Genomic DNA, 13,779 nt, shown 5'->3' with positions numbered 1-13,779 from the left:
CGGAAAGGGGAGCGGAAGGTCTTTTTAAATACGGGAGACGATCCAATTTCAGATGCCCAGCCGTGTGTGGCATTCATTTCTTCCGCCGTCGAGCCACATTCCCAAGCAACAACAAATCACAGCCGCACTGCAGGGATGCACATGAGCCGCGCTAGAGTCTTGGTGCCTTGACCGTGTGGAGCCAGCTCGGCTGCTTGATTGCTTATCGTCGTGGGAGAATGAGACCAGCACAAGCCCATGGGGGCGGAGCTTGCGAGCCAATACGAGCCCCAAGGGAGATTTGATCACATACTTGCTTCGCTAGCGGTCGTGCAGGAATCCAGGGTTTTACCCTGAGTCTTCCCTGGTCTTTAGACGTGGGGTGTGTTTGTGTCTGTGTGACCTCGCTGTCGTTCCGCCACTGTGACCACTCGAGTGAATGCTGATGTTGAACGGGGGCAGTGAGTCTTTGACAGCTCGTTGTGGGCTGGTGGTTTAAGGATCTTTCGCTGGAAGAATATTCTGGGGGGCCTGTGACATTGTTTGTCTGGATGATCGACAAGGTCCGACTGTAACCCGGGTTTGCACTGACTATTCCGTAGCTGGCTAGCAAAATCCCCTGTCGTCAGTTAGTTGGTCGTTGGTTTTCGAATTTCGCTCTGCACAGGGTAGTTAACTAGTTAAGTGCTCCGCCATTTGTCATTCTCTTTACATTTACCTGAAGCCGAGGATTCTCTGCGCCAGCTCTTTGGCAATATATATATAATGCTGGTTTCCTGACAGCTTGCACGGCTGCAAAATCTATCCCCTCTGCTTCCATTCTGCTTAGCAGCATCATGCGACGAACATCGTTCACGCTCGCCAGCAGACCCCCGCTCAGGACCAGGGTCGATGATGACGCTTCAAAGCGCTTGCAGAGCCTCTGTAGCCCTTGAGGGAATGGCATGCGCTTCATTCGCTTCGACGTCAGATCTACAGATATCCAATACTAAACTTGCAGCCTGCGCAATTTTCAAATTTACCGTGGAGCTTTTCCTCATCGGTTTCCGCGAGAACGCTGATGAGAAGGTCATAATTTGTCGATGGCGTGGGATTAAACAGTTTCAACGCGGCCTTTGACAGGCCGTCCAGCTCCGACAAACTCTCTACCGGTATCTGTACTGGAGCGCGCCTCATTCGAAGCGCATCTAGGGCGGAGAATGTGCTGCGGATCGACGTGACGGCCAAGGCCGAAGCCGCTGCCATCGTCCCCAAGAAGACGGCCCCATCCGCCCGACCTGGCGTCGCGGACCGTACCGCCGGCCTGTCATACCCGGCCAGGCCAACCCACACTGCTGTAAACCGGGGTCGTTTCGAATTCCAGCGATTTCACCTCGGGACCTGAGAATGATAAAGAGTCGAGTGCACGCTGGGCAGCGAGTTCAATAGAAGTAAGCGCTGGATCTAGAGCTACCGTCCACACTATCCATATCCACATGGGTTATATCTTTCCCCGGCATCCAAGTACGTCCAAGTGACCAGCGGCTTACACATTACACGGTCCTGCGTATCCTTTTGCCATCCGTCCCTCCCGCGTAACCACCACCGCTGCGCATTTGGTGCCTCCACCGTCAACATACATAGCCAACGGAGGTCCCGTTTCATGCGGCGTAATTCCACCTGGTTTTAACCTGCCGGTCAGGACTCCCGCATGACAGCCATTGGCAGCTTCTAGCCGTCTGCGGGCCTCTTCAGGCGTTGTTTCCAATGCCAGAGCAGCAAGCGCCAACTTGACACTACCTTCACAGCATGCTAATAGAGCGTCGAGCTCTGCATCAGTAGACGGGCACGAGGATGCGCTCAGCTTGCGAATGATATTTAGAGACCGTTGCTCAAGTTCGAGATTAGAAGCTTCAAGATCAACCATCTATAGACCGAGATAAGCCAATGGAGACACGCCCCAAAGGACGGTCGACTGCAGGTAAGAAAGATGAATACCCACAATGTTCCCATACGTCTCCCCACTCCTGATCATCAGCCTCTATGCTCAGCATGTTCAATACCAGTTTTGTCGCCGTACCCGCCTTCATCCTCGTGCTGCCGGCGACAACCCCCCCACCGTCACACAGCCACGCCTCTTCGCATACTCCAAGCAGACGAGCGCATACGGCGTGCGCCCGGGTGCAGCGATCCCAATCAGTGAGTCGAGCTCAGGCCGCATGGCCAGAGGGTCTAGGTCCCGCGCAGCGGCGTGGATATTATCCTCCGCGCCTTCTTGTGCGATGCGCATAACGGCGTCTCCACCAGCCATAAGCGCGATAAACTGTCCAGGGGCGGGCAGAATATGCGGGCGGGATCTCGGAGGCGCCGACAACGCCGAGACTATAATCTAAAGGATAAGAATTGGCTTCGGAGGGTTGTCCCAATTGTTTAGCTCTGAGTTGAATCGGAATAATTGGTGCGATCCAGCTTCGATCTAGGAATGAAATTGGACACCGTATTTTCCCTCCGTAGGTATCACCACCAACGGTTATCCAGGATAGCGCCCGAGCTCCCGTTTCGTAAGATGGATAACGATTCTGCCAAAAAATTAAAAAAATAAAAAAGAAAAAGAAAAAGAAAAAGGAAAAGGTAAAAAAAAGAAAATATTTTCCAAAAAGCTTCAACGACATGAAATGAAATACGATATGTTAACCTACCGTCCACTCGTCCCAGCACCCACATACACCACTCTTCCGCCCCCTTCTCACCCTTTCAGTTAGCAGTGGGCAAACATTCCGCTACAGCAGCGGCGACAGTGCATCTTCGGCGTTTATAAGACGGCCGATCTTGGTCTTGCGGTGCAAACAAGCTCAGGGCAACCGCCACGCCAAGCCGGCGAGCTGCGGCAGCGGAGCGCGCCGGGGATGGCGATATGTAGATACAGTACAAACATGTTTGACGAGCAGAGTTGTTCCGGAATACTTCTGCCGCCGTCGCCTGCTCTCTGGATTCCACAGCCATTCGGGTGCAATTGTTTCACCTCAGCTTGCATCCAGTGTACAGAACCGTACATACCCCTGATGTTATTATTCATGTCAAACACTCCAGCTGAATGTGCGATAATCTGCCCGCCGGTCCCAATCGCCATGGAGCAAATGGCAAATCGCCTGGAAAACGCTGGAGCTGCACATAACAAACTTCACTACGGCCCACACGGCCAAATCACCCTTCCGTCAGACGGGATAACTACTACTTCTCTTCTTCCTCCTGCTGGTGTAATATGCCGCCTTCTTTTAATACTTCCCAAGGATAGCCACGATACTCCACGTGAGGCCATCAGGTCTAGCTTTGCTCTGAGCATTTCCCCCGGACGACGTTTGTTGACCCTTTTAGCTGCACGCTCCTCATTCCCCGTGCAACGCGTTCGTGCCTGAGTTTTGTTCTGAATCTCGATACTTGATATAAAAACGACCTCATCAACTTGCGAGTAGCTGACATCTCACACGATCATCCACTGGATCTCTGATCCTCGCTATCCCTTATGACCAACATTCCACAAATGACTGACGAAGCCCATCACCCCCAAACCACCGACGAGGGCGGTGGAGTGAGCGGTGAAGTTACCTCTCCTGCCTCATGGTACATGATCACCTACAGCAATGCCTGGTTCCAGGTTGTCTTGATCAGCTTTATTTGCTTCTGCTGCCCTGGAGTGAGTTTTTGCCCCTTTCCCTATTCTTTCCCAGCCGTACAGGTTATAGCAATTGCGAGCTTACTCCTCCGAGATGTATAATGCGCTCACTGGACTGGGTGGCTCGGGACAAGTGGACGAAACCGTTGTAGCAAACGCGAACGTTGCCCTCCTCTCTGCGACTGCCGCTACCGCGTTGTTTTTAGTTGGTCCCCATTTTCTCCATCATCGGCCCGCGTGCGTGCTGGTTCTTGGGTGGATGGACATATGGCCTCTACAGTGCAAGTTTGCTGAACTTTAACAGTGAGAACCCGCTTGACTGTCGACCCTGAACTGAATGTCATCGTTTGCTGACTTCAATCTCTTTCCAGTTCGAAATAATGGCGGCTTCGTCATCGCTGCTGGTGCGATTCTCGGCGTCGGTGCCTCGTTCCTCTGGGTCGCGCAGGGAGCGATCATGACTTCCTACGTCTCCGAATCTCAAAAGGGGCGAGCTATCGCGGTCTTCTGGATTATCTTCAACCTTGGCGGTATGATCGGCTCGCTGGTTAGCTTCGGCCTGAATTTTCATTCCCAGTCCCGCACCGTCTCGAACAGCACATACATCGCCACCATGGTGATCATGTTTTTCGGGTGGGCGATTGGAGTCTTCATCCGCCCACCAACCCGCATCCGGCTGGCGCAGCTCAAAATGGCCGAAGAAGAAGTCGTTCATTAGCCCTTTTTCGACAAAATTCGAACCATCGCCAAAACACTCTTCACCTTCAAAATCGTCTGCATCCTCCCGCTCTTCTTCTGCGCCAACGTCTTCTACTCCTACCAACAAAACAACGTCAACGGCACTACCTTCAACATCCGTACCCGCTCCCTCAACTCTGCCCTTTACTGGTTGGCTCAGATGTTCGGAGGCCTCTTCATGGGCGAGGCGCTCGACGTGCGCTTCCTTAACCGCCGCCAACGCGCCTGGGTGGGCTGGGTCATCCTCATGGTCACCGCCATGGTGATCTGGGGCGGAGGGTAGGGGTTCCAGAAATGGGAAGACAAGCGCCTGGCTCAGGGACTCAAGCAAGACATCGACTACGCCATGGACGCAGATATCGCCGTCGGCCCGATATTCCTGTACTTTTTCTACGGCGCGTACGACGCCTTGTGGCAGTCGTTCTGCTACTGGTTGATCGGGACAATGTCGAATTCTGCCGCCATCACGGCGGTGTTGGTCGGCGCGTACAAGACTTTTCAGGCTGCTGGCGGTGCGATGGCATGGAGGATCAATGCGCTGCATAAGCCGCCGATGACGCAGCTTGCTATGGACTGGGGGTTGTGTATTGGCGCCCTCGTGTTGGCGATCCCGACGGTGTGGTCTGTTACCTTGACAAGTGTGGGCCATGAAGCTGGCGGTGAGACAGACATGAAAAAGGAAGTAGAGGGAACGGGGAATATCGCTGGTAAATGATATCGGTACCATAACCAAGATATTTGACGTGTGTGTCAAAGCAAACGACACTAATGTTCCACCATCGCGTGGATAATGTATTCAGAAAACAATTCCAACCATCTACTCATTTGTTCAGATAACAAAGCCGAGTTTTATGCACAGCATCGTGAGGGGTATCTTGCACTCATACACCACATTGAAGATGAAGGAAATCAAAGGAGGGGGAGAAAAGAAAAGAAAAGAAAAAAAAGAAAGAAAGAAAGGGAAAAAAAAAAAAAGGCAGTTAAATAAAATAACAGTTCAAGGATGATAATCGAAATCAATTATTGAATTAACATTAAGCCGGACCAGAAGACAGTAATCAGACGTCGTAGGGCCAGTGAAGTTAATAAGTATACCATAATCATACTCCCCCGGGCAAAAAAAGCATCTTAACTCTACCGGAATGGTCAAGAGGACAGCCCATCGGAAGCAGGAAACGAAATTCCGAATCGTACAAGAGCAGCTTCGAGGACAAACATTGAACTCATAACGGCCATGTAAACGAAGTGATGTGGTTGGGGGGTAAACGAAGGAGCCCGGAAACCTGAAAGGATATTAATTAATTAAACGGCCGGGGATTAAACGAATATTAAAATGATAATAGGGCTGTCGAGACAAGAAGATGAAAATCAGTTTAAACGCAGTGGGGTTTAATATCTGATATTGTTCATCATCCATTGGAGCGAAAGCAGACGAACAGACGTGGTCTGTGGCTCAGAATTAACTTGATCTACCACAAGTGCAGGATCTTAAGGATATCATGCCGGTGGAAAAAGGAGCGGTTACGTTTCCCTAGAATGTCTTAAGATTGGGGGAGAGAGGTCAGCGACTAGTACATGAGCTGCAGGTAATATCATGAACTCGGTCAGGGGGGCAAGATAGGGCGCAAACAAACTTACACATTGGAACACTCAGGAGGCAGATGCCCACCTGGATGCTGGCAATAATGATGAATACCTGCTTTTGACCACCATGAACAACCCAATCGTATGCGAAGTATGTAAGGACAAAGCTAAACATATTCTTAAACACGAGAAGGCAGGTGAATGCCTCAACAGCGATTTGGCCTTTATTGCCCATTTGTTAGGTTGAAATGGGGCTATAACAAGGTTGGCCAAAAAGGAGGAAGACTTACGATGAGCATCGACTAGGTACAATGCGCTTGCCACGGCACCCAGCACCATTCCAATAATCACCAGTGCGAAGAAAATATCGGCTGGAAGCCACCCGTATCTTGTAATGTCCCCGGAGATATACCCAAACCCATACAGGCCGGCACAGCTGAAGATAAGCATGGGGAAAACGAGGACAATGCGAAACTCAGGCTCATATTTGCCTCTATTGAATTTGATCATGACCCTAGCGGACCAGTCGGACAGCAGGCCCGAGAGGATCAGACCCAGGAGCGAGCCGACAAAGGCGCCTGTGTAAAGGTAACCCGTTTTGACCTCATTGAACCATAGGGGTGGGCCTAGGAAGAGTGCAGCCAGGACTACACCGATGAACACAGTCCACCCGATGATGACTCCTTGGATCAGACAGCCCTACGTACCAAAGTCAGTTGAAACCATATTGTTGGGCTCTCTTAAGAACGAAACCCACCCAAAGGATCCCAAGATGGAAGAAAAGCGGCAATGGCCGCAGAAGCAGCTTGAAAAAGTCTTCATCTGTCTTCCGGCCATTAAATAATCGCAGGGATTGTAAAAATGTTGCTTTTGCAGCGCCAGGTTGCCCTGCCGTTCCGGTGATAGCGGTGTCCTCTTTCATCTCCTTTTCGTTTGCCGAATCTGACTTTCCGTCCGTCTGGAGCTCTCCATTCGTTCCACTGCCGGAATGGTCCGATGTACCATTTGACATCTCCTCTTGATACCTTACATCCCTGGGGTTACGGTTTCTCTCGGCATCACCTTCAAAGTCCGTGTTGAGGTGGGTCGCTCGTCTGAATGCCGTTTCGGGGACGAAGAAGAAAACGAAGGGCAAACAAAGGCCGGCGAATATGGCGACAAAATTAAACGTCCATGCCCAGCCCATCGACGCAGTAATTTTGCCGACGAGAACAGGAGTCAAGAAAGCTCCTCCGAAAAGAGCCACGTTCGAGACAGCCATTCGTTTTCCACGTTCCTACCGTTGGGGGGGTGTTTTCATTAGGCATACGTACATAGAATGGGGAACTCCCGGGAGCGCACTTACGTGGACGAAATAGAGATCCCCCACGGCGGCATTCACCAGTGCTTCGAACGGAGCCAGGCCAATTCCTTGGAATATGCGTGCTGCAAGGAGACTCTTGTAATTGGTTCCGCTGGCGCCAGCCCAGGCGCAACTAAAGATTATGATCACATTTCCGAGCAGGAATAGATGGCGCTTGCCCCAGATACGGGCGGTTGGGACGAAAAGGAAGCCGGCCACGCCGACGGCACAGAGATGGTATCCGGTGAGCAAGGCGATGTCCGTGAAGGTACGTTCAAATTCGGCGGCAATGGTGACCGTATTTGCGGCCATCAGAGGACTTGTAGTTGCGCAAATGACGGAGATGAGGGAGAGGATGGTGAGGATCAAGTCGCGGCGCCATAGCGGCCAATTCTGAGACGGGGTGTTAGTGAAATGCTGACGCTGGAGTGCATGGCCTTGCCATTCAGTGAGTGCATGCTCACCAAGGGGTCGTTCGGCTCGTCGCTGGGCTGAGGAACAAGGATGATCGGTACGGGGCCGCTGCGGTCGTATTTGAGATGAGAGGTCTCGGACGGAATCTGTTCGATCGAACTGCTATCATCGTCCAGGACGTAGGTTGTCCCTAGGATTTCAAGCGTCAGTGGCATCCAGGAACGAGAGCGTTAGATTCCTGGGGCGAACCGGGTACGTGGTCGAGCTTGCGGTCGTCAAGCACCCCGAGGCCCATGGTTGCGGCGTTGGGTTTTGAGTACAGGGCGTTGTTGGACCGGGAACGATGTCCCAGGAAAGGTTTGGGGCGCGGGGGTGAATGGGAGCGCGCTTCTGGATCAGTTCTTTCTGCTTGCCAGGCTAATTACTCCGGCAAAAAGATCAAGATCCTAAGCTGGCAAAAGACATTCTTATAGGTTGTGTTGAAGTACCTGGGGCCTTTTGTATTTTCTTATGTGAATGAAAAAGCGAGATTCCAGCGATGCCCGAGACGGTTGGACAGGCGAGAATAGCAGGAGAGAGAGTCAGCAAGCTACACAACCACGCAGAGAACAGACTCGCCTGCAGCAGGTGAACTAATTAAACAATTGACTACGGAGTAGTTATTAACTAGGCCCAGATGCTGAAGCAGCGCAGCATCCCCAGAGAAACGCCAGGTCGGGGGGGTGAGCGCGGTGCCAAGTCGACGATCGCGACAGGGTTCGATCTGCCAGATCGGCAGTGCGCACATATATGTAACCGTCGAGTGAGTGACTGCTACAGAGAGGGTGGACGGGCTCGAGTTTACGGTACAGTATCAACTACAGAATACATGGATAAGATGAGAAGCACCCTTCTGTCGGGTTCATTTGCCTCTGCACTTGTTTCAGTTGCTCTCTTCCCCCGTGGTGGCGTGTCTGCTTTAAAAGCAGGCCTGCGAGCAGCTGCAAGCCATGTGAGTAGTAACCACAAACCAATAACTAGTAGTTGAAGGTCAGCCGACGCCTGCGTTTTCCGGGGGGGCAAAGCCGCTGGTTGGAGTCCGTTACATCCCCCCTCTTGCTGGGGAGCAGACAAGATACAGGCCCTTGGCCAACCGAGTGAACCCCGCCCCGCCCAGCAGCAGACTGGCCTGGCGAGGGAAAGCGGAGATGTTTCCTCTTGTTACATTCTGCCCGAAACAAGAAGATAAGAGTCACCATCGCACAGCTGTGAGAGAGATCGGGTGCAGGCAGCCTGGAGGAACCGATCGACGGACAGAAGCAGCCAGACCATGGTACGGCGATGGCTTGTCCATCGTTCGTTACGTGTCAACGGCCCCAGCAATACGTCAATGAATTCCGCTTCTTCTGCTGCGAGTGGCTGTGGAGAGAAGCCAATGGTCGGGTGCTCGCTGAGCTTGTGGCAGGCAGCTGGCGGGCGCTGGTCTGCGATGCGTCCTGGTAACTACATATATGTAACTAGAGAGCTGCCGTCCTGTGCAACGGGCAGATCTCCAATGCGGCGATCCTCTGCAGTGGCTAGCCGACAAATGAACTATTAGTTGCTGGGGGGGAGCCCAGTCATTTGTTGAGTTAACTAACCTAGCTGGTTGAGGGAAGCCGATTTGGCTGTGGCTCTCTCAATAAAATATGCTTTTCAACAGTCAGTACGGAGTACGGGGGTACAGCGTATATCATCCTGTATTAATGTATTATACGGAGCAAGTCACTACTAGTGGTATATTTATATTTCCCCCCTTTTGACGCCGAAGCTGGGCTTTTCTGTTCACTTCCTCGCCCTGGAGTAACTATATATCACCATTCCCCTGTCCCTCCCTCTTCCCCTCCCCACACGCCCTCACACACTCTCTCCTCTACACTATCATCTTCTTCTTCACGTTTCTCTCACCTTCGTGCCTCTGTCTATTTTCCAGAATCCACTTCCACTTATATTCTATTTCCTCACTACAAACATGAAGCTCTCTGCTGCTATTGTTGCTTTGGCTGGCTTGGTCGCCGTCACCTCTGCTCAAGGGCTTGGCGACCTCCCGGAATGCGCTGTAAGTGCAATAGCTTGTTTACATTGAAATCTTTTTGTGGAGGGTGTTTCAGTGATTTCTGTGTATTAATCCATTGTTCCACGATCGCACCCGAGACCTATTTCGCGTCTCTCATCAAACACGAAACTCTGTTGACGGACAATCTTGCAATATAGCAAAAATGTGCCACCAAAGGCATTCCCAAGGACTGCGGCATTGATGCCAAGTGCATCTGCACATCTGCGTCTTTCCTTGAAGCAATCACCTGCTGCGTGGCTCAGAACTGCACGCCGGCAGAACAGCAAGGTATTTAAAGCCTATTCATTCACCCACCACCTTTTGTTCCACTTGACTATATTCTCTCTCCATCCCCCCAACAGATTCGCACATCGTAGTTAGCTCTGTGGCTGATTCACACCCGCTTAGAATCCATTCGTTACGCAAATAAAATCTGTGGTACTGTTGGCATCACCGATCTCCCGCAGAGCGCCGTCTGCACAACCGGAACTGCCCAGCCAAGCGGCGGCAGCAGCACTTCGGCCTCTGCCAACACCGCTTCTCAGGCCACAGGCGGCTCCACGGGCTCTAGCGCTCCCACATCCACAAGCGCTTCATCCAACCCCAACCCGAATCCTACAAGCGACAACCCTCCTGAAACCCAGACCTCCTCTCCCAACGGGGCCGCGGCTGCTCTTAGCAATGCCAATGGTGGTGCCATCGCTGCCGTCGCCGCTCTGATCGTGGCCTTCGCATAAGCACCTCAGCACGCGCCCCCCATCATTTCCACAGTCATGAAATATGAAATGGAACGCGGTTGTAGACCCTTTATTTTTTTTTTTTTTTTCCCCTCTTAATATTAATAACCTAATTAATGCAAACGTGACATGATGAGCATGCTTTGTCATAGCAATCGCGTGATAATGGTACCTAGTGAATGGGAAAGGCTGGCCGCTGGGGATTGAACGGGTTTTGATTTTTTGACTTTCGATCACCAAATGGTCAATGCCAGTGTCATATAATTATTTTTTCAAAAGGCTTTGTTTTAATAGTTTCAATTGCCCGCTAGCCTTACCAAGAAATTACAAGAAATATCCCGCGTTGTCGGTTCCTTGTCATCCGAATGAATAATCTTGGTAGATACGACGCGCCGGGATCTACTTCCGACATAAGCAACAAACCATTGAGAATTTACCAGTATGGTAGTTAATAAAAACTGCGATTGGTAAATTTAGAGTGGTTTTCGTTCCTCGGTCAATACTCCGTGTTGGGAATTCCGGAGTACGCGGGTGATGGTTTTAAGACTATCCGTAGGTCGTACATATTCCGTCGATACTTGTATTCAGCGGGATCTCTTTATCGCTCTAGATCGGGGCGTATGTGACATCCGTCGGGACATGCCAGTCGCTCTGGCAATGCACCGGCCAAAGTTATAAAATTCCAGAGACCAGAGATCGATGCTTGTACTCTGTCGCACGGCGCTCGTCATTGAGGGCGATGAAGAACTAGTTAGGTTTTCAATCAGAAAGGGAGCTTCCACAGAGCAAATCCGCGCACAGTCACTCGTCTCACCCAGCAAGAGAACATTATCTCCATGACCCCATATCCCAGCACAATCTTACTCTTCAATTCCTCCACCAACGTCATCTTCACACCACCAGGAGCGGCAGCGGCAGCGGCGGTAGGGTTACCTACCGAGTCGAGCGCAGCAAGCCCGACCTTCCCCGCCCACACGCTCTCTGGCGAGAAGTAAACTTTCAACGAGACAAAGAAGAAGATCCAGAAGCGCAGGGTGGTTAGTAGCATGCATAGATGGACATATAGTGATGTGAATTCCGTCGCGACCTTGACTGCCGCGTCTGTCACGCTGGGGTCCGGCTCCCCCGCGAGTTGCCCCTCGGTTCGCGGCTGGCGTGCGGCGGCGGCGGCGGCGTCGCGGCGGATGCAGTGGGCAATTGTGAGGATGCGGTTCAGGGCAGGCAGTTTGATGGCCAGGGTCAGGTCAACAAGCGCGAAGATGAGGAGGAGGATGCCGCATAAGGCAAAGGGGGAGCGGGGACGGCTGAAAGGTGGGATGTCGAACTGGGGGAGGAACGGTTAGTAACCAAAAAAAAAAAGGACAAAAGGCGCCAAACTTTGGGCGACGAGGTTTTCAAAAAAGAGAAGTGGCATACGATTTTCAGCTCATCTTGAACGTAGTAGACTAGGCCCGAGTCCGTTATGACTTCTGGTGACCAAGTCAGGTAGGCTGCGAGGGCAAACTGAAATAGAGCGTGAAGCTTGATGAAGCTTCTGGAAGACAGGCGGCTCATATCACATTTCGGAGCCGTGGGCTCTGCTAAGGGCAGGGAGAGGGAAAGGAGACGGGAAAAAGAGAGAACGCTGGAGAAACTCCAGCAGGAGCGGGCTTGAATCTAACGAGTCCAACCAGACAGTTCGTAGATCACCGGAGAATTATCTACGGAGAAGTTGCTCAGCTGTGGTCGCCTGTCTCTTGGCATCTCCTGGGCAGCGAAGTCCGCCAGGCACAGGCGGAATATCGTTGAGGCTGCGGGTGAGTTTCGATGGGCCACTCGTTCATGCATTCTCAATAGCTACTGTATATGCATGTATGCAATATTTAAAGAGATGACCCTAAGCCGTTTCAACTGAGACCACCGGGAATATCGACTTCCTTTGATACCACCGTACATATATGTTCATCTGGATTTAGAGCTCTTCTCTCAACAGTTGGCTCAGCTTGGGACAGAATAGGAAGGATTCTTCATTATGATCTAGCAAAAGAAATGGGTTCGGGGGAATTTGATCCCACTCCAGCCGTAATTAGGACGACACGACGTCTACTGTTTTCCAGCTGGCGTTGATAGGACCACAGCACATTTCTCCTGGACCTTTCGGTACCGATTATCTCACACAGTAAAATTTCCCCTCAGGAATTCCAGCTCAAGGTCAGGAGGGCTTCGAGTCAGGCTGGTTACTCTCGAATCCCATGGAGCAGCCACAGAAACAGCGTAGAGCAATCCTCCACCGGATGCTTAAAGCCAGGATAAGGTCTTTGGAGTAAGTACATAGCCGGGAGTATCTTCTATCTTTCCTCCAGCCACTCAAAATTAACCTCATAATACCGAGGTTCCGGGTCTCTACAGCCGGTGAGACGAGATATTGCTGGAGTTTCCACGACTAACCCGTGCTTGGGACTTGACCCAGCAGAATTGGCGAGACTATATGACTCGTCATCATCGGCTTCGCAAACGGGAACATCCGCACACGCGATACGGGAAAAGGGGAAATGACTGGCTGGGATATCTGCCCTATAACTCCGTTGTTACACGGGAGCTGCTGGAACCCGTCTGCTCGTCGGACAGGAATCCCACCCTTTCTATTTGCGGGAATCTGGTGGGATCCGCACAAAGAACGGTCGTATATTCCATCGGAATCGCGTGTTTGCTGCAGGGGATTGACCGCGTGTAGGTGGCATTTTATGCGGGCGCCGACAGGAGCGTTTCTCCCCAAAAAGAAAAAAACAAAAAAAAAAAAAAATTATATACATATATATTAATATAAAATAGAATATAAATAAAAATTGGGGGGTTTTTAGAGAACATTATTGGATGAAGCAATGTGCTTCATACCTGGGGCCCATTCAGCTCAATGCTTCCGTATCCTCAAGAGGCTGGTTGACAAAGGACGGAATGGCAAAGTCCTTCCGGCTGGACAACCCGAACACGTCTGGGTAGCACCACTCCAGGCCGGGAATATTAAAACAGAAAAAAGGGAATATTCGAAGACCATTTCCACGAGGTTGCATTGTTGGGGTAACAAAGCCTATGAGATGCGAACTCACGTTGTAATTCTCTGTACGGAGCAGGCTGTACTACGAAGGCCGACCTGACGCCCTGGTTCTGATGGTAAACTCTACTGAATCGAGCACCCAAACGGTGAGGTGACGCAGAGGGGAGAGAGATCGGCGTGCAGCCCTTTCGCAGTGGAGATGTCCGACTTCAATACTTTCATCAC

At 51.4% G+C, this 13,779-nt stretch overlaps 7 protein-coding genes across 7 annotated transcripts; 4 read left to right on the top strand and 3 right to left on the bottom strand.

The window, feature by feature from the left end:
- Nucleotides 1–202: 202 nt before the first annotated feature.
- On the bottom strand, nucleotides 203–3,034 carry CIMG_13133 (N-acetylmuramic acid 6-phosphate etherase; the record flags this gene model as incomplete). Its single annotated transcript, XM_001243415.2, has 10 exons — nucleotides 203–598; nucleotides 698–951; nucleotides 1,002–1,217; nucleotides 1,292–1,359; nucleotides 1,509–1,885; nucleotides 1,974–2,055; nucleotides 2,106–2,340; nucleotides 2,480–2,537; nucleotides 2,658–2,709; nucleotides 2,892–3,034. 10 exons carry the CDS (start codon nucleotides 3,032–3,034, stop codon nucleotides 203–205), a joined length of 1,881 nt encoding a protein of 626 aa, XP_001243416.2.
- Nucleotides 3,035–3,481: 447 nt separating this feature from the next.
- On the top strand, nucleotides 3,482–5,203 carry CIMG_11937 (MFS transporter; the record flags this gene model as incomplete). The annotated part of the gene is made up of 6 exons (XM_012358741.1): nucleotides 3,482–3,652; nucleotides 3,702–3,794; nucleotides 3,838–3,934; nucleotides 4,003–4,178; nucleotides 4,350–4,598; nucleotides 4,653–5,203. The coding sequence occupies 6 exons, from the start codon at nucleotides 3,482–3,484 to the stop codon at nucleotides 5,082–5,084; spliced, it is 1,218 nt and encodes a 405-aa protein (XP_012214164.1). The 3' UTR covers nucleotides 5,085–5,203.
- A 162-nt stretch (nucleotides 5,204–5,365) lies between these two features.
- Nucleotides 5,366–8,311, bottom strand: CIMG_07310 (MFS transporter). The gene is made up of 7 exons (XM_001243413.2): nucleotides 7,959–8,311; nucleotides 7,760–7,899; nucleotides 7,299–7,688; nucleotides 6,711–7,229; nucleotides 6,244–6,652; nucleotides 6,008–6,175; nucleotides 5,366–5,909 (listed from the first exon to the last, which is right to left on the bottom strand). The coding sequence occupies exons 1-7, from the start codon at nucleotides 8,002–8,004 to the stop codon at nucleotides 5,839–5,841; spliced, it is 1,743 nt and encodes a 580-aa protein (XP_001243414.1). The 5' UTR covers nucleotides 8,005–8,311; the 3' UTR covers nucleotides 5,366–5,838.
- A 74-nt stretch (nucleotides 8,312–8,385) lies between these two features.
- CIMG_07309 (uncharacterized protein) lies at nucleotides 8,386–9,434 on the top strand (the record flags this gene model as incomplete). Its single annotated transcript, XM_001243412.2, has 5 exons — nucleotides 8,386–8,511; nucleotides 8,678–8,700; nucleotides 8,830–9,021; nucleotides 9,154–9,187; nucleotides 9,333–9,434. 5 exons carry the CDS (start codon nucleotides 8,386–8,388, stop codon nucleotides 9,432–9,434), a joined length of 477 nt encoding a protein of 158 aa, XP_001243413.2.
- A 108-nt stretch (nucleotides 9,435–9,542) lies between these two features.
- Nucleotides 9,543–10,866, top strand: CIMG_07308 (uncharacterized protein). Its single transcript, XM_001243411.2, has 3 exons — nucleotides 9,543–9,786; nucleotides 9,942–10,071; nucleotides 10,192–10,866. The coding sequence occupies exons 1-3, from the start codon at nucleotides 9,700–9,702 to the stop codon at nucleotides 10,518–10,520; spliced, it is 546 nt and encodes a 181-aa protein (XP_001243412.1). The 5' UTR covers nucleotides 9,543–9,699; the 3' UTR covers nucleotides 10,521–10,866.
- On the bottom strand, nucleotides 10,788–12,188 carry CIMG_07307 (uncharacterized protein). The gene is made up of 3 exons (XM_001243410.2): nucleotides 11,937–12,188; nucleotides 11,335–11,844; nucleotides 10,788–11,267 (listed from the first exon to the last, which is right to left on the bottom strand). The coding sequence occupies exons 1-3, from the start codon at nucleotides 12,072–12,074 to the stop codon at nucleotides 11,193–11,195; spliced, it is 723 nt and encodes a 240-aa protein (XP_001243411.1). The 5' UTR covers nucleotides 12,075–12,188; the 3' UTR covers nucleotides 10,788–11,192.
- A 563-nt stretch (nucleotides 12,189–12,751) lies between these two features.
- On the top strand, nucleotides 12,752–13,499 carry CIMG_07306 (uncharacterized protein; the record flags this gene model as incomplete). Its single annotated transcript, XM_001243409.2, has 3 exons — nucleotides 12,752–12,822; nucleotides 13,047–13,229; nucleotides 13,361–13,499. 3 exons carry the CDS (start codon nucleotides 12,752–12,754, stop codon nucleotides 13,497–13,499), a joined length of 393 nt encoding a protein of 130 aa, XP_001243410.2.
- Between the last annotated feature and the right edge of the window lie 280 nt (nucleotides 13,500–13,779).

This window comes from Coccidioides immitis (assembly GCF_000149335.2).
Source record: "Coccidioides immitis RS genomic scaffold supercont3.2, whole genome shotgun sequence".
Taxonomy (NCBI): Eukaryota; Fungi; Ascomycota; class Eurotiomycetes; order Onygenales; family Onygenaceae; genus Coccidioides; species Coccidioides immitis.
Note: the sequence above shows the minus strand (reverse complement) of the source record. Positions and strands in the feature narration are given on the sequence as shown.

Bases quoted from the DNA above. Each gene is read 5' to 3' on its own strand.
- CIMG_07310 (XM_001243413.2), bottom strand. From the start codon at position 8,004: ATGGGCCTCGGGGTGCTTGACGACCGCAAGCTCGACCACGTACCCG. The intron at 7,689-7,759 runs GTGAGCATGCAC...ACCCCGTCTCAG, and splicing joins ACGAGCCGAACGACCCCTTG to AATTGGCCGCTATGGCGCCG. The intron at 7,230-7,298 runs GTAAGTGCGCTC...CCCCAACGGTAG, and splicing joins GGGATCTCTATTTCGTCCAC to GAACGTGGAAAACGAATGGC.
- CIMG_07308 (XM_001243411.2), top strand. From the start codon at position 9,700: ATGAAGCTCTCTGCTGCTATTGTTGCTTTGGCTGGCTTGGTCGCCGTC. The intron at 9,787-9,941 runs GTAAGTGCAATA...CTTGCAATATAG, and splicing joins GCGACCTCCCGGAATGCGCT to CAAAAATGTGCCACCAAAGG. The intron at 10,072-10,191 runs GTATTTAAAGCC...ACACCCGCTTAG, and splicing joins CACGCCGGCAGAACAGCAAG to AATCCATTCGTTACGCAAAT.
- CIMG_07307 (XM_001243410.2), bottom strand. From the start codon at position 12,074: ATGAGCCGCCTGTCTTCCAGAAGCTTCATCAAGCTTCACGCTCTATTT. The intron at 11,845-11,936 runs GTATGCCACTTC...TTCCTCCCCCAG, and splicing joins TTCAAGATGAGCTGAAAATC to TTCGACATCCCACCTTTCAG. The intron at 11,268-11,334 runs GTGAGACGAGTG...AAACCTAACTAG, and splicing joins AGATAATGTTCTCTTGCTGG to TTCTTCATCGCCCTCAATGA.